This window comes from Polypterus senegalus, chromosome 15, assembly GCF_016835505.1.
Source record: "Polypterus senegalus isolate Bchr_013 chromosome 15, ASM1683550v1, whole genome shotgun sequence".
Taxonomy (NCBI): Eukaryota; Metazoa; Chordata; class Cladistia; order Polypteriformes; family Polypteridae; genus Polypterus; species Polypterus senegalus.
Window position 1 is genome coordinate 111,026,242 of NC_053168.1, and position 20,754 is coordinate 111,046,995.

General features: G+C 36.3%; 1 protein-coding gene across 4 annotated transcripts in view; it reads left to right on the forward strand.

Annotated features, from left to right (window-relative positions):
* ptpn3 (protein tyrosine phosphatase non-receptor type 3) overlaps positions 1-20,754 on the forward strand; it is a 383,558-nt gene that overhangs the window by 293,257 nt on the left and 69,547 nt on the right. For all 4 annotated transcript variants that reach the window (XM_039737294.1, XM_039737296.1, XM_039737297.1 and 1 more), the window contains exons 18-22: positions 366-522; positions 8,591-8,754; positions 10,078-10,168; positions 15,179-15,243; positions 17,617-17,763. In XM_039737294.1, the coding sequence (XP_039593228.1) occupies positions 366-522; positions 8,591-8,754; positions 10,078-10,168; positions 15,179-15,243; positions 17,617-17,763 (624 nt within the window). The remainder of the gene's footprint in view (positions 1-365; positions 523-8,590; positions 8,755-10,077; positions 10,169-15,178; positions 15,244-17,616; positions 17,764-20,754) is intronic.

Sequence of the window (20,754 nt, forward strand, 5' to 3'; positions counted from 1 at the left end):
ACAGGAAAAATGTCATAAGAAAAGTGGATAAAGAAACACATTTCTTCTATCCCGATTGCAACATTGGGCTTTGCGTTTGTGACTGTCCCAAAACATATCACACAAAGGAAATGTACTAAATCTGCATCAGTACAGCTGTGGATACTAAACATACCTTTCCTACTCTGTTGACATTTTAATGTTTACATGTTTCTTTTACACATAATACAAAATTTTTTATTGTTGTAAAAAAAAATTCAAGGGTTTTCATTTATTTTTCTATGGATGAACATAATGCTAAAGAAGTTGTTTTATTTCTTTCCACTGCACTGGAAAAGTTTGTGAGTGTAGTAGTTTTGACAGTTGTATTCTGTTTTTCCCCTTAGGCAAGCAAGTGTACACCTAAACTTCTGGAAGGTGATCAGATTGTGCTGATCAACGGAAGAGATATATCCGAGCACACACATGATCAGGTGGTCATGTTCATCAAAGCAAGTCGGGAATTGCACAGCAAAGAGCTTGCTCTTTTAATCCGTCGGAAAGGTGCACTATCAAAATTTATTTGAGTAGAGTCTAAAATGGTTGATTTTTTTTTTTTTTTTTAATTTTGAGTGACACATCTATTACCACTTCTCCTGACCTATTGACCCAAATACTGGTAAATACCACAGTGTCATAGATTAGTAAGCTCTACATCTAGGGTTTTCCATGTGAATTTAGGGGAGTCACAGAAATATATCTGTATATCTTCCAAATTTGCAATCTAATGGTAAAAATAAGCAGATTGTCACAGAAACGAAAAAGCCTTAAGTGATCTTTGACCAGGTCTGAATAAGACTGAAAAGTAAAACAAAGTGTAAAACCCAATGTAATCAATGATACAATATATGAATACAGTATATTATGACGAGTTTTCAGTAGCCTTATGTGTGAAAACAAGGGCCTATTTACTGTGGAGACATTCTTAGGAAAGACAGACTGACATTAGGGATGACATGCTTTAGTATTAGCTTTATCATGGGTCTTCTATACATAATCAGGAGATAATGGAAGATCTTTTAAATATTTGTTGATATGACTTAAAGTATGTATGTTTGTAGTCTCTACAACATTATTAAAGATCCCAGTGGCAGTTGTGAAATCAAGCAAATTGATTGTAATAGTCTGTTACAGCATATTTCACATACCAATCAATCCATTCATTTTTCTGAAACTTGCTTTATTGGATGGTCACAAAGATTAAGAGTCAATCAAAGTTGTATTAGGAACAAGGCAGAAAACAACACTTTTACAAAAACATGCTTTTGCTTATGCTAGACAAGGTTGTAAATCAGCTTAACATGCATACCACTCCATTGGGAATTGGGTGTATATTTGACAGGCCAGAAAAAACCCAGATAGATACAAAAAACTGTGCATGAACTGTGACTGGTGTGAGATTCAAGTATCTGTACCTGTATAACAATACTGCATATGCTAAGCTTTAGTATTGCCCCACCAACCCCATGTTGCATTGATTTGAGTTTTACCTGACATTTACTGGTGCAGAAAAGGTACTTCTAAGAGTGTTTTCCTGCTTTTATATACCAAGATTTCTATTACAATAACCTGCTTCTAGCAGATAAATTATCACGCTAAATTTGAAAGGCAAGCAGTATAATAGTGTAGATAATTTTCATGTACAGAAAGTCTTCACTCTCTTAGTAACAGCTAGGGAATCCATTCCCAGACGGGTTTATCCATTCCCGGGAATTCGGGAATCCTGCATGTCATTCCCGGGAATCCCGGGATGACACAGTGCACGGGCATCTCACATGTGAACGGTTTTAGAACGACCGACACTTATTTTTAATAAAACTACTTCCGTATGTTGACACCAATAAAAGACTAACCTTATCTACAAGCAGTTCATGTTGTCATATAAGTACATGTTATCTAGTTCAGGGGTGCCCAATGCGTCGATCGCGATCGACCGGTAGATCGCAAAGGTAGTGCAGGTACATTTGTTGCATTCAAAAAACATTTTTTTTAAACGTTAGTCTATCATATATCCTCCCTATGGCATTTGCCACATGATTGACACACAGGGCAGCCAGTCTGAGATCTCCTTTCTTCTAAGACACTGGTCATCCATGCACACACGATCAAACGCGCGAGCTACTGCAAAACTCTGGCTGTGATCTAGTTAGCCTTCCAATTTATATCGACTAAAGAAGGGATTTTTTTAAAAATTGTTTGGGGAGGGTATGGGCTTTATGTGTAATTAGAAGAGGATTTTTTTTTTCTCTCACAATGTCACAACCGAAGTGCGTTTGTCTGATCTGTCAATCTATCATTGCTATTCCAAAGAAGGAAAATGTGGAAAGGCACTTTCGAACTGTTCATAAAACTACGAAACGGACTTCCTTCCGAAAAGCGATCTGATAAAGAGAAAAGAGAGGGAACTAAAATCGCAGTTAATCGGAAAGCCGTCATTTTTCACTCAGCTGAATTCAAAAGCTTCTTGACTGCATTATTCAGCTCTACTTATTTATGCGAGTCAGCCTTTTCCCACATGAAGATTATTAAATCCAAATACTGTAGTGACCATAAATGTATTGAATTGTTATTGTGCCATAAAGGTTATTCAGTTATGCAAGTATATATGTTATATCTATACTAATAAAAGGCAAAGCCCTCACTGACTCACTCACTCACTCACTCACTGACTGGCTCATCACTAATTCTCCAACTTCCCGTGTAGGTAGAAGGCTGAAATTTGGCAGGCTCATTCCTTACAGCTTACTTACAAAAGTTGGGCAGGTTTCATTTCAAAATTCTACGCGTGATGGTCATAACTGGAAGCTAATTTTCTCCATATAATGTAATGGAGTTGAGCTCGATGGCCGTGGGGGGCGGAGTTTCATGTGACATCATCACGCCTTCACAGAATCACGTGAACTGACTGTCAACGCATTACGTAGAAAACCTGGAAGAGCTCTAAAAAGCGCTGAAGAAAACATGCATTATACAATTGAGAAAGCAGCAAAATAATAAAAAGCGAGCAAGTGACACATACTGTACAAGCATATTCATGCCTGCAGCTACTTTGGAAACAAAGCATGGTGTAAACCTAAAGTTTAAATTAAGTTCATAGACAGGCTGCCGCTGGCGTTTGTCATGCCCACGGCTAATGCGGGATACAAGTTTAATGAGAGGTCGCAGGGTATAAACGACAGTTTTGATCACTTTGTAACTAAGTTCAAATTGCTGGTCAAAGGCTGTGCTTATGCAAATTCCGAGAGACTGTGTTTGTGGGGGGGATTGACAGTTAAGGTGGGTGGAAGAGTGACGTCATCCTCTCCCCTCCCATTCACCTCATTTCGCTCTGAGCTGAGCTCAGCAGCTAACGCCGTCTTCCGAAGCAACTTCGTCACACTGCCACCAAATACTCACAGAAAAATCCACAAGTTAATACACACGGTGTCTCTAGAGTTTCTCCACACTGAATCCTCCAGGCACTACTTACAAAAGGTTACATTGACAATCGTGTTACGTTATTTTTAAAATGTTTCCTTTTCTTAGCACAAGCACAGCTGAGAAGCTGCGATGCATGTGCTCCATAACGCGTTAAAAAATAATGCATTTAATCACACTTTGCATTACAAGCAAAGGGGAACTTTTGTCAATGCATGATTTCCTGGTACACCGATTACATTGATCAGCGGTTCCCGATTCATTTTACCCTCGCACCCCCTTGGTTTGAGAAGAAGCATGAAAAAATATGAGGTTAACTCAGAAAAACAGATCATCAATTCAAGCTTTATGAATAATCGATTCGCCATCAATAACTGTTTTGGTAAAGCCATACTGAGTGTAATCCTCCTTCCATTTTATAATTTTTCCGCCACTAGCCATGATTAAATGAACGGTAAAAAAGTAAGAGAACGAGGGTGACTTATTCAGGAAGGCATATATATGACAGCAACAATCATGACAATGTCAATCATGTTACGTTATTATTAAAATGTTTCCTTTTCTTTTTCATTACTTCTTTAACACACTACTACGCGGGTATTTTGCTATATATATATATATATATATATATATATATATATATATATATGAATGACCTCCAAAGAGCGAGGAGACTTTTGATATCGTGAACGTGTCTGCAAAAAGTGGGGTCTCCTGCCCAGCAAAAGTCGAGCAGCCGGCGCGTGCGCATAGCTGTGCCGGCCTTTGAGACGCTGACTGCGCTTCTGCCTTAAGTCAAAGTGAGCACTTTCAAATTTTTTTTTTTCATCCTCCCCCTGAGCTATAGCCCAGACAAGTGCAAACACGGGACTCCTTTTCTATACTGCGGCAAACTAATATTAAGGCGCTTCGCACTTTCTTTTGTGCATATACGATTATGAGGTTGTCAGCTCGGATTATGAAGACATGCACAGGAGTGGAGGACTGACAGTGCCATCACAGCCGATTAATGGCAGGGACGTCTTACCAGTCTACACAAGATTCACCGCGACTGTCCCCAAAAGGCGCTCATATCGTCAGCGAACACATCTCTCTATACTATATAAAAGAAAAAAACAACTTTCCTTTCTTTACACCTTTTTTCCTTTTATTCCAAACCAAAGCCTTTCTCTCTTAACACTGCAGAGGACACAAAACTAATTTTCTTTAATTGCTGGTGATGCCGGTAAGGCACATTACCAGAGGCAGAAATTTGGACGTTCACATAGAAAATGTAATTTCTATACCACAGCCGTCGTGTAGCGCCTTTCAAAAGGGATCAACTACCGAGAGATGATCCATATACATTTTAGCTGCTGTTAGTACTACTTACCCGTTGTGTTACACAGTCTTTAAAATGTAGTTTACCCACAACCACTCCAGTAGTGCTCAATGTACCTGTACTTCTTGAAACGTTAATGTTTTACTGTTTAATATATATAATATATAATAATAATATATATATATATATATATGACGGCAACACTCATAACAGTGACAAAACAATTACATTGACAATCATGTTACGTTATTTTCAAAATGTTTCCTTTTCTTTCTCTTTCCTTCTTTAACACACTATTTCTCCGCTGCGAAGCGTGGGTATTTTGCTAGTATATATAGCTTGCAAGCTGAAAAACTGTGGGCACCCCGATCTAGTTAGTTGCGGTAATAGGAGCGTAGAAAGCATAACTTGTCCAGTTTGCGGTCGTCCAGGAGAAAGAGTACTTCATGCAGAGTACGCCAGCTGCTGAGAAAGCATGCTTTGCCTCCACTGAAGTAGGCCGCACAGTCATCAGATACACATGTTCTAAACAACGCCCGCGCTTTGCTGTGAAACACCGCCATTTCAGCTGTTACTGATGCATCCAGTTTCTTGTCATCATTCTGTGATGGCAAGTTTCTTGGCACAGATAATGAGGATGCAACAGACTGACGCATTGCAATTTCAAGTTGCTGTTCAAAGCTGTTGTCTGACAGATGTCAATGAAGTCTTCAGTTTTCAACTATAACTATAACTCTGTTATTTCTTGATCGATTTTTACACTTTTACACGCTATATATGCGAACTTGGCCGTTCCCGGTGGGAATGAAAAATGTCTGGGAATTACGGGAGCCCGGGATTGGATTCCCTACTAACAGCAGTGTGTCTGAAAATGGCATAAAGAGGCTAAAAAATAAGGGGGCCAAACACATGCAGAGCAGGTTAGAGATAATGAAAACTGGAATTCAAAAGATTTAAAAAAACGTAGGCGCTAAACACATGCAGAGCAGGATACAGAATATGAAAGCAGAAAAAAGACAGTGTCAAAAAAAAGAAAGTAAACATCGCATTAGCGCAAAGAAAGAGAAATTATTTCTCGGATAAATAACGAAAAGGCGACTGGAGATCGAATATATGGACATGGGTGATATGTCTGAAGTATGTAAACATTGTAAGGCTTTGAAGTTTAACACTAGAATTCTTAAAGCTTAAATTCTCTTTTTCTCCTAGGTATTAAAAGGTAAAGCTTGGTTGGCATAACTGCTACTTTGACAATAGTACTCTTAAATAATCAATATGTAATACATTCATTAACAAATTCTCTATACCTTTCTTTATAATATAGTTAACTAGGGGGCTTCACCCCCTGCTCGCTTCGCTCACCAACCCCCGTGTTTGGTTTTCCAGATACACACTTCTAAGATTTTTTTTTCTTTGAATTGTTGCTATTTCATTAGTTTCACTTTTATTTCAGAACTTCTGTAAAAACAATATTTGGAATCTTTGGAGTCCCAATATGCTGAATCTTTTAAATGAGGTCAGTGAGACATGTGTTTAATAACTTTGTACCATAATTCAGGATAGGTTTCTCTGTTTGTAATTTCAGCACAGACAAAACGATCAACATCATCAGCAGTTAGTAATTTTTTTTGCAAAGTAACCAAGAAGTGTGTGCATTGCAACAGGTACACATGTCGTAAATGTAGCAAGGACAGTCTTTACATCTGTGTGTACTGTTAACATTTGAATTTGATGATTGCATATAGCGCTGAATTGACCTCTCTGTACTATTCTTTCCTCTGCACGTCCTGGAGTACAAAGGAAACTCCACCATACAGTAACGTGGACACTGGCAAGATCGGGGAAAAAAAACACGCGAAACACTCAGTCACTGATTACAACCGCAAGATGTTATGCGAATGAATGTGAACAATATGAATACTGTTGCATCCATGCCACAATGTTTTCCGAAATGTACTATACAGGTCATAAAATGAATAATCCCAAATATCATATACTGTATACCTATGTCTCTGGTTTTTTTTTTTTTTTTGGACATCATAGACCATAAGGTGCATACTAATTCAGTGTGAGCAGGAGCACTCAATAAAACTGAATACAAAAAAATCAAGTGACGTCGAGATACGAAGAAGGCAGATTCACCAGTGTTTGTGTGTCAGCTTTTATCTCTCCAGATCAGAGAATGTCCAGTTCCAATTCCTCAAGACACCACTCACATCTACAGTTACTCCAAGTTTCAAATAAAAACTAACAGTGTCAGGTGTGGGGGGTGGTAGTATGTATCGTGATCATGACTAAGAGAATAAAAGTGAAAAAAAAAACAGTCACTTTTACAAGTCCTATAAATGTTCAGCGTCTGTTACAGAAGCAAACAAAATTTATGTGTGTAGTGTATAATATTAACAATAAGAGCAGCTCATTACTGAAAACGGCAATATAGGTGGCAGTCGGGATCGAACCGGGGACTCTTGATTACAAGTCATTAAATCTTACCACTGTGGCACGGAAGCTATTGTATCGTCCTTGAACCTTTTGTGAAAGTGTTTATTTGATCTTTGGACTTCAAGCTTCACACATTATATAGTTTATGCCAACATTTTGTCATTTACTAATAAAATATGAAAAAGTTTCTGTTTTAACAATGTGTTTACACAGATTATTGTAGAAACGGAACACACATGAAATGCATGTGTTTCAAATAATAATCTATTATTTCCACTCGAAAACTCCAGCAATTCACTCCCAGATCAATCAAGGCATGAGCTGGAAGAACATTGTGCACGTTCTGCGGCTGTGGGGGGATGAAATAGTAGGCTGCTTGTCTTTATCAGAACATTTACAGGACAAAAAACACTGACGTAGAGGTGCGAATGGATTTAAGGTGGGCCGGATCTGCGAGTTTTTTTGTAGGCTCTGGTAATTCTAGTGGTAAGTCAGAGAATTTCAAAAATTGAGTTTACCTCACATGCATTTCTTAGTTACTTTGCAGAAAAAAATTAACTGCTGATGATGTAGATCGTTTTGTCTGTGCTGAAATTACAAACAGAGAAACCTATCCTGAATTATGGTACAAAGTCATTAAACACATGTCTCACTGATGTCATATAAAAGATTCAGCAGATTGGGACTCCTAATGATTCCAAATATTTTTTTTTTTACAGAAGTTCTGAAATAAAAGTGAAACTAATGAAATAGCAACAATTCAAAGGAAAAAAAAATCTTAAAAAGTGTGTATCCAGAAAACCAAACACCGTGCTTGGTGAGAGAAGCGAGCAGGGGGTGAAGCCCCCTAGTTAACTATATTATAAAGAAAAGTATAGAGAATTTGTTAATGGAGAAAAAGAGAATTTAAACATTAAGAACAGCAATATTACCACCTTTAACAGTAATCTGTTATACTAGAGTAACTAATCTTAGTTTTTATTTAAATGTTGACACAGATGGGCCATAACTTATTTTTACGAGCATATTATTGCAGAAATTGGGAATCATGCAGTTAAACAATTTACCATTTATTCTTGGAATTCAAGAAAGCCTGCATCTTTCAATCATATAGTGAAGCGTAGACATTATTATGCCCAGAAAAGTATGGTTAAAAATTCACAGTTTTGCAAAGAATCTTTATATTTCATAGTACTTTAATGAAAGGAATACCATCCCAACACATTTTACATGCACAAGCCATAGTGTGCCAGAGGATGAAATGAATTACAGTTTTATGGAAGTGCCAATCTTGCTTACATAATAATTTAAGAATTCTCACAATAAAAAATGACTCTGCAAAGACCATTAACTTCTGTGTGTTACTATATTTTATTCTATTAACTTTTTCAGTTGTAAAACCATTCATTCAGCCAGTGCAAGATGATGAGATGGATTACAATTTTATGGGATTGCCAACCTTGCCTACATTTCCTCAGTATGGTGAGACTCTGGAGGAATCCATGGCACAGATGAAGAGTGGTCTTGAAAGCGGCACTTTGCTCATCCAGTTTGAGGTTTGTCAATAGGAAAACTGCTTAATCACAATATATTTGCTTTGGAGTGCAGTGTTAGAAATAATCACTGAGGTAGTCTTAGCATTGTAAAGTTAAAAATAACAAAAAATATAGACATTGTTTTCAGTATTTAATGACTAATTTATATTATTTATACAATAGTATCATTTAAACACTAAATAGTGTCTATTTAGCAAAACAGTTACATATGTCAAGTTGCTTTTTGTATTGCATATTTTACTGTCAACACTCTGTTATTTACAGAAGTACACAATCATTTTATTCTGCAGGGCACTAGAAGATAACATACAGCTGCCCACCACAACAATGCCACACACCTCTCACAAACAGATTAAACATGTTCCCTCCTCCTTGTCTTGTTGTATTTAACCAATTGTAGCATTGGAATTATTTTTTTGTCTCACTAGGAGTTCAGATTTCAAAATTGTGTATGAAGAGACAGAGAGGTCTTGACTGAAACCTTTAGCAATTCTTTGGCGGTGACTGCAGACTACACAAAGACTAGTGAATGTTCTTAACTTCTTTAGACTATTCAGGTGTCTGGTGTAGCTAGCATTCTCCAGCTGAAAGTTTTTTTTGCTGTATTCAGGCTTCACAATCTTAGTAATATATTATTGTGCTTATTTTTATGTATTTTAGCATTCCATCAGCAGAGGGTAGACAAAGCTATGTTCTGAATTGTGAAAGTGGTTATATTAACTAAAAACGTATTACTGCCTTTAGTTGAACTATTCAGTTTTTTATGTTACAGTACTGTTTACTTTCCTGCTTTACATTCTGTCTGTAAATTTACAGGGTAAAATACAGTAAAGGTATTTCAGACTGTGTTAGAGTGCAGCAGTGCATTTGCTCTGATACTTGTTTTTATTATTCTGGTTTATTGAATAGAATAATAGACTAGAAATATGAATGAGCTGCTGTTCTGCTGGATATGGTGCCCATATGTCACAGTTCTAAATTTTCTTTACAAAAAATGAATTAAAAAAGGAGCTCTTAACCATTAAACCTAGCAGATTCATTGCAACTCTGTTTATCTTGTATATTTCAAAGCACTTTACATTTGGGAATAAAACAAATCATAATCTACAGCATGTCATATTACTGTCTTAAATTAATACAGAGTACCAGAGCAGATCACTAAGTAGTCAAATCAAACAGGAGTCTGCTTCAAATATAAAATAGGGTCTGTGAAACTTTAGGGTGAAGATTGCCTACATCTAACAAATTCATTTTTCAAAGCCAAACATTGGCTTCTGATAAAAGTCCCTTCGAATTACATTTAATGTTGTTTCTGTCTTGCAGCAATTGTATAGAAAAAAGCCAGGAATGTCATTTATGTGTGCACGGCTACCACAAAACATGGACAAAAACAGATATAAAGATGTCTTACCATGTAAGTGCTTTTAAAATCTTTTGTCATTATTCTATGAAAGGATGCTGGCCTGTTACTTTACAATACACATCACTGCAGTCTTGTAAATTTTGCATTTTTTTAAGGTTTACTGACCTTAATGGTTTTATTTTTTTTTGTAATTTAATTTCTCTACATTTTGCAAAGCAACTTTCCTACTGGGCACTATATTACTCAACAAATGCCAAATAATGTTACGTTATCAGTGTCTTTCTTATAACAACACTTTTTATTAACGTTGTTTCAATAATTTAGGAATGAAAGATACACAGTTTTCTTAAATGTGAAAAATTATGTGGTACTGCCTATCATATGCAAAGTTTGTATAGAATATGGATTGCATATATACTATATTGTTGCCAGGTTGTGCCTTTTTTGTTTCTAAAAATAATCAAGATGAAGCACAATAAAACTACCCTTGAGAAAAACTCACTGGTAAAAATAAACCTGAACCTTGATGCTAAGATGCATTCTGGAACTGCAGTATAAAGAAGCTGTTTTTAAAAACATGTTCATAAGTAAATCTAGTTTTTCACTCCATTGATATTGGAATAGAATGAATACACAGTACACCATACCCGGTAACCCCAAAGTGTCTGCTTTTTAATTCATTATTTGTTGGGTTTACTAGAATGTTTAGGGTCATTATGTTGGAGAGACTCATTTTCACCTCAACTTCAGCTCACAGTGACAATTTTCCTTCCGGACATTCTGGAATGATAATGCGTTCACAGTAACAGCCACAATCCATGACACTCCCAACATTAACAGTAGGAATCTTAATGGTAGCCACTGTATCATAATCAACAGATGTAACATTTGCATTGTGCCCATTAAGGTTGATTTTACATTAATATTTCAATTTACGGAATCATACATGTTTTCACCTTAATATTAACTAAAGAATTATTTTGTGGAACAACAACTCTCCTTATTGATAACCCTTGAAGGTCTTTGGTATGCAGCATGCATTGTATTATTGAGATATGAAAAGGTACATCAGCAGCAGCAAGAAATAGTACTTCACGATGTCCCTCAAACAGTTTTGGACCTACTGTATTTGTTTTATCTTACTGCTCAGTGGCATAACTCTGAAGAGTATGCACATCTAGATTGGTAAGGCTACCTGTCAAAAGGGCAAAACCAGACATTTTTGTTAGCAAAGCAAGATTGTGAACCTGTAATTCTTATACAAAACCTGTACCTTATATTATTTTTCATAAAGAGTCAATCCTTTATTATTTAGCTAAAGTTCAAATCATGAATTCAATAATATGGCACTTTCTACTTCATCAGTTAACACATGATATAATAGTGCGACAGTAATGGGAATATGTCAATAGACCCAAAACACAAAATGATACAGATTTATATGGTCATTATTGTCTTGTGTACTGATTACATTGAATTTTTTACTTGCATGTGCTACTCAACATGCAACACATCACTCCACTCCTTCTGGCATCATGAACAGTGAGTATAACTAACCTGCCTCAAACCTTCTATATTGGGGTCCCCAACTCTGGTCCCGGAGGGCCCCAATGGCTGCAGGTTTTCAATCCAACCCTTTTTCTTATTAGTGGCCTGTTTTTGCTCCTAATTAACTTCTTTTGAATTAATTTTATTTAACTTGTTCTTGAAAACTCAGACCTCTTAATTGTTTCTTTTTCATTAATTAGCAGCAAAACAATAATGAGATACAAAATGAACTAAACCACGACCAGCAAACTGTGTCGATCATACAATTTGTGAAAAAAAGAAAGATGAAGGTCTTAGGATTGTTGATCTGCTCTGGTCCCCGACATATCAGAAATGTTTGCAATTGCCCAATGAGAGCAGCAACGACCCATGGAATGAAAGAACAGGTTTAATTAACAACAAGACTCTGTGCCTAATTAAGCAACTGCTTGGAGTGAAATAGGTGAGAGTTTGAGGCCCTGACTTAGTTGGTCTTCTGTTGGCTCACTCACTTCACATTTCTTTTCTGTTTGGGTGCAATTACATACATACAAATTCATCTTAAGTACAAACCTACAGTCCCTATCTCGTACGTAACCCGGGGACTACCTGTACTCCAAAAAAACATTATTGGCACAAAATGACCTTAAAAAAAATCTTGACAAAGTATGAAAATGTGACAAAGTATTAAACTGAAAAAAGGCCTATAAGCCTATTATACAAATGACTATTCAAAAAGCTACCTCTGCTTTGAGCCATTCCATTCGCGGGGTGTCTTACCCACTTTCTTACCTCTCATCTCACAATCTTGCTTCTAGACTCTTTACTCCTCTGGCTCAAGGCAGAGTGAAACTTTATGCCAGAGTCAGTTGTTAACCAAGCTTAAGAATTACGTCCATGGTAAAGGACGTTCTTCCTTGGCTTCAATGAAACCCAACTAAAGTTTTTTCACCTGGCCCTGTATCAATATGTCAGTAGTTTGGACAGTCATATTCTGGCTGCATTTGACATTATAGTCATTATTTTGTCTAGTTATTTGTTCTGAAATTTTTTTTAAATTATTTTATTGTTCATATTTTGTGCTTTTGAATATTGCAATCTACGGATGCTTTCCAGCTATTAAGGATGGTTGTAGTTGTTGCTGTTGTATGTTCTAGTGTATAATATGGCAGCCATTTTATTCATGTATGATCTCTGTATAAATAAACTGCATGAAATTTGTTTCTAAGTAAAGAATACTTAAGAACACCTTAACATTTGTACTGTCAATAGATTTGTTTGTTTCCATTTTATCTTTGCAATTTACAAATAATCTGAGTAAAAACTTTTTTTTGACAAATTTAACATATATTTGTTTTACTTTCGTATAGTATGACAGTCTATGTATGGAGATGATGTAATGTTTTATACTCTACGGTTATCATAGTATCCTTATATATAATTTGATATTATCTGTATGTATGGTGTTCGCATCAATACCCAGTATGTATGGTGTTCATGTTAATACCTCGACTCAGTACAAGTTAGAACCATGCAATGGGACTCTGCCTCTGTAGTCGGAACATAACGTGGCAAGCACGGACACAGTATTGTATGATTGGCTAAGAATGTTCGAATGCTTCAGTGACGCCGCTGGACGGCCAAGTATAGTAAGTCGGTGTTGGTTCAAGCAGATAAGTTAGTTCGGTTGGTTTTTGGAACGCTGGTTTGGTGGGGCGTACTTTCCAAGACTAACATCGTCGACTGACTTAAACCCTTCGACAGCTCCGGAACCGTAAGTAATTTAGAATATATTGCCATTTGTTTGGTACGTCGAAATCTATCTTTGGGCAATTCGGTTTTGGCATCTATCCTTCTGACATCTATTGGCAAACTGAGTAATGACGGCCGGATATTAACAACAGTCATTGTTTAAATTTTAGCTGATCTCAGATCTGAAATGACCACGGCAACATAATTATTACTCCAACTCTGATTAGAGTCGTAAAATATGGTTTGTTTTGAAAATGTGTTTGCCGGAAAGTGCGCCGAAGATCTGAGTTCACGTCTCTCAGCCCAGTTTAAACAGGAAGCTCTTCATTACATCGGCCGAAAAGGTCTATTTTAAGCACAAATCAGTGCCATGATAACAAAATCATTTCAAAAAAATATTAATAATTCTTTGCAGAGAAAGTATGGATTTCACAAATGTGGAATTTGTAGCCCGATTCGATCAGACTCCCAGTCGCTAGTACATATTTAATCTGTCCAAGCCTATACTCAATGAACAGTTCAATGGAATCATAAATTAAATTGACCTTTAGGAGATTCTCAGCATGTGCCATCCTGGTGGTCAGTTTACCTAAGGCAGCCCCTTTCCTGCATGGTGCATCTTCAAATATATAAGATTTATACACACTACTATACTGTATATTTACACTGTGAATTGGTTTGTTAGTTAGTTTGAATCTGTTTATCTGCACTCTCCATAGTGCTTCAATTTCATGGCTTAATCTTCATCTCTACCTGTTTAGTTTGCAATATGCATGATTTATATGAGGGGAAAGGCAACATGTTTGATAAGAAACAACCTGATTTCTTGTAGTGAGTAGAAAAAGAAGGTAGTTTTGAGTTGTCTCAACCATTTTACAGTGAAAAGTGATGTGAGAGCAGCTAGTTCCTTTTAAAACGCAATAACTTTATATTAATGCAAAGGAAAGCTGAAAGCATTTCAAAAGATACTAAGTTCTCCAAATTTTCAATTTTTACAGTTATAATTCTTAAGGATACCACATCAGTTATATGTGGATGCCATTCATACATACATACTTACACACACATCATAACTACAATGCCTGGCTCTTCACCAACAAGTAAGTCTCTTTAAATTGAATTTTATTAGTTGGCACATTGTATAGTGGAACTATAATGCTGTCAACCCTGCTTTTGTCTTTATGTCAAGGCCCTTTTCCTATCTGGCAAGATTTTCAGAATGCTTGGCAACAGATGTAGGTGTTCGATTATTTTAGCTATATGCTTTCTCAATTTATAATTACATAAGTTCTGCATTTACTTCAAAGCCTTTTTTTGGCATTTTATTTATCTGACTGCACTTGCACCATCCCCAGTCTTGGTGTCAACCTATAGGTTCTTACTATTTCCAGTGCATCTAAAATTAATTTCTCTGTAATTTATGAAGCCAGTTAAATCCACAAACATGATAAATGCATACACTTTTCAATCCCTTTTTTCTCTTTTGCAGGGTTATAAAGAGCAAGCACATTTCCAAGCAGTTAATGAGTGCAAGCCAGGACACAACCACAGGCAAAATAACAAGGCCCATTCAGGCATTCCTAAAATGCTATACTAATACACTAATACAATGTGTGTGCACTTTTACTCTGATTCACATATATTCTCTCTCTAGCTTCTGTAAAGTTTTAATTTCCCATTGGGCACAAATAAAGTATACCTATCTGTCCATCTATTTCAACAATACATATGTGCACAATCAAATATGCACAATATTCTGTACTGTTTGTTTTTATTTTCTAGATGACACTACCAGAGTGGTCTTACTAGGAGAAGAGGACGATTACATAAATGCAAATTATGTTAATGTAAGTTTTACATGTTTACTTTTAATGGGAATGTGGTTTGGTGGGATTGGTTTTTGGTAATTTTACTCACTGAAACATTTATATGTTATGTTTTCTCTGCTGCATAGCCGACATGACCATGCATTTATCATGGACTGATTTTATAGAACTATGGTCACTTGAGGGGTAACTGTTACTCATTTTCAATTTATGTTTGGTTTCTTAAGAGATATTCCAGATATACTGGAACAAGATATCTCAGTATTTATTGAATTTGCCATAGCATATTTTTAAATAATGATGTTCCAAAAATATCATAAAATACATCATAAAATGGTTAGACTTTCTTTTGTTAGTTTAATAGTGTGCTCTTTGACCTAATTTTTTTTTTTATTTATTATTAAACATGTGCCCAAACAACAGACTATAAGATTAAACCGTGTACTGTAGGACATGTGTGTATATACTGTATGCTGTAGGTACTTACAGTAAATAAACTAAGTGGTACTGTACATCAAAGAGAAACATGAGGTGTCATTTTGAAAGTCTACTAAAATAGATTAATTTTTAGTTTTTGAAATTGAATGAAGTTAGCTGACAAAAATCAGAAGAGATGACCAGAATGTCAGCATCCTAAATCTGTTTGTGACTAATCCAAGAGGGGCCTGCAAAGTTTTATGAGCAAGTCACATTCAATCTTCATGGCCATACATGATCTTACATATACAATAAAGACATGTTAAAGCCAATAAACATGTATTCTGCCTTTTATACGCATTGCCTTTAGTGTCTGAACTAAAGCAACAACATTTTCAACCATTTCTGAAAAATGTTTAAAAAAGCAATTATGAAGCAAAACATAGAAATGTAACAGAAAGATGCTGAGAATTTTGTATTGTAGTATGGGAGTTGTGATATTCAAAGCGGGTAATAATGATTAGTCCAACCCTGGACACAAAAAGTCTGTGCAAGCTTAGTTTGATTCTAACCCTTAGTTTCCTGTGAAACTATTAGATCCCTTTTGTAATTTCTGAAATGAGAATGTTGCATAAACCTATAAATCCTATATATAACATATGTTACAGCCATTACGATAGACAGGCCGCCAGCAATAAATACGTACAATGCAAGAAAAATAGTATACAGTAAATGTGTGTACAGTGACACTAAACGTACGTACATGTACTAAGCACTGTAAGAAGAAAATTAATTATGGTTACTCACCAACAATGACATGATGACTTGTCCGATAACAATGCGTTTAATTTTACTGCACAACAAAGGAGAGCGTTAAAGCCCTTGTAAAGGAGCCACTTCAGGCGATTGTGTAGCACTGCCATTGTTCTTCTTCTGGCAGTCTTCAATCCAAATCCCTAAAGCAGATTCCATCCAGACTACTGCCTTATTACATCCACGAACAACTCGTTTTGCACCCTGGTTAAAAGGACACTGCGGCCGTAGATCTTATATTCCTTTCCTACTTTTTAAATAAAAAGAATCGTAGCCTTCAACAAATCCAAAACGTTTACCTTTTCGGCAATCGTTAACATCTTCTTGTGCTTGGGCACGGCCCCTGAAGCAGTAGCAGATCGTTTTGGAGCCATAATGAAGGGCTTGACTATGCACAAAGATAAACACAAAAGAGCACAACTCTTTATACAGCGAAACACGTTGATGCTGAATGAGCGAGATGAGACTTCCTGGTTAACACTGCATTCAGCACGCTGGAACTCAACTGCGTGCTCTGATTGGTTAGCTTCTCAGCCATCCGCCAATAGCGTCCCTTGTATGAAATCAACTGGGCAAACCAACTGAGGAAGCATGTACAGGAAGTAAAAAGACACATTGGCCGCAGAACCCGCGAAGCAGCGAACAATCCACGCTATATATTTAGCTATGCTTTCATATAAAAAGATAGAGTGAAGCCGCAAAAGTCGAAGCGCCATATAGCGAGGGATTACTGTATATAATTAGACTTTTTGCCCTTTCTTGCTTACCTTCAGTTTTTTTGTACATCTTTCTATTTTTCTGAAATGTCTTTTTTGGGGCATTTTTCTTGGCTTCTGCTTTAATTCTTTATTTCAATTTGTGTCAAGCTTTCCAATCTATGCATTACACGTCTAACTCAGCTCATCAAATATGTGTAATCCCCTAAAATTTGAAGCAGCTTATTCTTTGTACTGTTGTTACATTGGTGCTGATCAGGATGTTGTTTCCTTACATTAAAAGTAGTTATTTTATTTTGGTGCATTATTATTTTGGACAGTATATACACTGTTCTTTATAATAAATGCAAGTGCCTTTTGTAGAATCTATCAAGATCAAATAAGCAGTGCTTTATAGAGTTATACTGCATGTAAGATTTTCATTTTGCATCCCCCTCCTCTTTTGCAGATGGAAATTCCCTCTGGTAACATTGTTAACAAGTACATAGCAAGTCAAGGTCCTCTTCCACACACCTGTGTGCACTTTTGGAGTGCTGTGTGGGAGCAACACTCATCTGTGATTGTCATGCTAACCACCCTGACAGAGCGGAGCCGGGTAAGTATAGTAGGCAAAAGCTGATAGATTAAAGAAGGGAGACATGCATGCTAAGCGTATGTATTCTAAGAGAGTGACATTCCCCAAGGCATACTGAACAAGTATGCTGAATGATCCCTACAAGATCCAGATGCACTCTGTTTAATGCTATTCTTCCCAATATATGATCGAAAAGAACACTGCACAAAAATTAGATGGCAATTTCAGCTCTAGTTTGCCAGATCACTGCAATAAATTCAACTAAGAATACCAAAGCCTGAGGGACATTTGATAAAATGACTGTTGTCAGGTAGAAAGAACACATTTTTGCTTAGTATGTTTACAGTATATGTTTTCAGTTTGTCCCTAGATTAATTCTATATTATTCTTCTTCATAAAATATGCATTTGAAGTTGGTTATTGCCCTCATATAAAACTTTAATAATTTGAATATAATACTAAATTTAAATGCACTGTTATTAAACCCTCTTTGATACTGGCTTGTAACACTTAAATTATACAGGATTTAAAGTTTTCCATTAACACACCAGATTTCTGCCATATGGCCATGTTAGAATAATAAAAATTGTAACTATTGCATCTTTTTATTAAAGAATGAACAACCACATACACAATAACAGTTTTTTTTTTGTTTTGGATGTATTTGAACCAATTATGCAGCAGTCCTCTCATAATTACCAATTTACTGACTTACTGGGTATGTCGCACTACACAACTAGGAATTGTGGGAGTGTGCTGTGCCTGCCTGTGACTTGCTAAGATTACGTAAATGAAGGGAACTACTGAAAATTGATGGGAAAATCAAATAAAGTGACATGGCTTTTATTATCAGTGCTAGGCACCATTAAATGCTAATGGAGTTTTAGCATTTTGAAGCTCCTGGAATTGTTTAGCAAATACTGTATGTTGTTAATGCTCAATTGTTGTTACTGCCATTGTGCTAATCAGGGGGAGTGGGTTTACAAACTGTGGAAAGCTATACAGTCATGCAGGGGTTTGTAGACAACCAAGTTGAGGCCATTCATACCTATAGCCAAGGACCATTGGAAAGCAATAAGATAATGTTCTAGAACTTGACAAAACCAGCCACTCCTGGCTGGCCGCAACACCTTTTGTTTTTCACGTACTTGTGGCAGCACTGCCATTCATAGAATAGAATGATACACTTTGCTGCATCCAATAAATGTCCACGAACTAGCAATAAGTTTAAATTTAAAAAAATAAATAAATCATTGTGCTCACAGAGTTCCAGTCATTGGAGCACTGATTGGCCATTCCAGAAAGCATTTTTTTGAAGTCACACTTCACACAGCTGGCGCATCTTTTCTGTTTCCGATCTGTGCAGGTGGTTCACGCTCTTTTCTTCCATTAAGATGATAGCAGCTCGTTGTAAATAGTGATACATCTTTCATTATTATTAATTCACAGGGTGTCATATGGTTTCCAATTATTAGAGGGCCCTTTAAGGTTTGTTTTGATCAGGTCTACTTCTCTTACACAGACCTGGCATATAGATCAGTTAATGCTACTCCTTACTGGCAGTTAAAATATGCATACCAACAACCCACACCAGACCCACAAACTCTCAGTTGCAATGACCTGTATACATTGTGACCAGCATACAGCCAGTTTGACATATGGAGCTGTAAGTGCATGTACTGTACAAGGAAAACAACCTAACAAATGTGCCCTTGTAGAAGGATAATATCGCACCAATATTTTCACTCAGGTCCTAGTTGTTTCCCAATTATGACTGCATAATTTTTGCAACAGTTTTTGCAACAAACAACTTTTTTCATGCTTGTGCACTTCTTTTCTAGAGACAAGTAGAAAGAAATTCAGCAAGGATGTTATGGTCTGTACAGAAATGGAAATATATGTAAAAAGTATCAGTTTTTGTTTAGTTGATAATGTTTTGATAAATGACTAGGTTTAAATAGTGTTTGAGTTTGCATGGGTTGATTGCTATGTGTGTACGTGCAGAACTGTGCTTGGTGTTATAGTGGCATACCTTCCAGGTCTGATTCCTGCTCTTGGCCTCATGGTGCAGACATAGGTACACATATACAGTACATCTGCCTTATTTATTGACACATTTCTATAAATTTGTAGTATGTTTTTCAGAAATTGACTTCAGCATTGTCAACATTAGTTATGAGCCAAGCTGTGCACACAGACATCAAATGCATGTATAACAGAAATCAATTCATCTTACATACACGGTTCAGGAGCAACAGTCTATGCGATAGCAGTAAACCTCTTTGGTGAATCACCAGCTCATCACTGAGCACAAGGTTGCATTTATACCACCTGTTTCATGACCAATTTAGAGCCACCAGTGAAAAACAGCCTACCCAACTTGTAATGTATTGTTTTGCCCAAGCATGTCAGAGGGAGAATTCCATAAAAGGATTATCCATCTATTGTCTACTGTACAGTAAAATACTCAATTTAAAAAAATGAGTGTGCAAACTCTTTGATTTTTATTATAATGTACTAAATGTCTCAGCTGTTGTGCTCAGTAGTAGACTACCTGTGCACAATAGACCATTTCCAAAAACAAGCATTTAAACTGCGTTACTAATTTATGTGTTGGCTACTGTTGTTAGCAGCATTAGAAAAAAAGTATTGTAACATAGCACATGCAAAGTACAGTAGGTGTGCAATCCACTACATTATTTTGTAAAGATGCTCTGATCAGATTAAACATTTTCAGTGATGGATGGATGAACAATACCTATGGGTAAAACAAAATCTGAAATTAACTTATAAACTTCTGACCATGAGCCCATTTTTTTGCTGGTTCAGTATGTGATTAGACAGTCATTTTTGTGCTTTGATGATGAAACAGGGTAACTATTGGCTGTTGCTCAGGTGTTTTGTCAAATATGATGACTGTTCTTCATTGAGCTGTTATAAAAAAAACAGTTGGCTATAGTTTTAAACCACCTTTAAATGATTTTAATCATTTTTATAACCTTGCCGAATTTT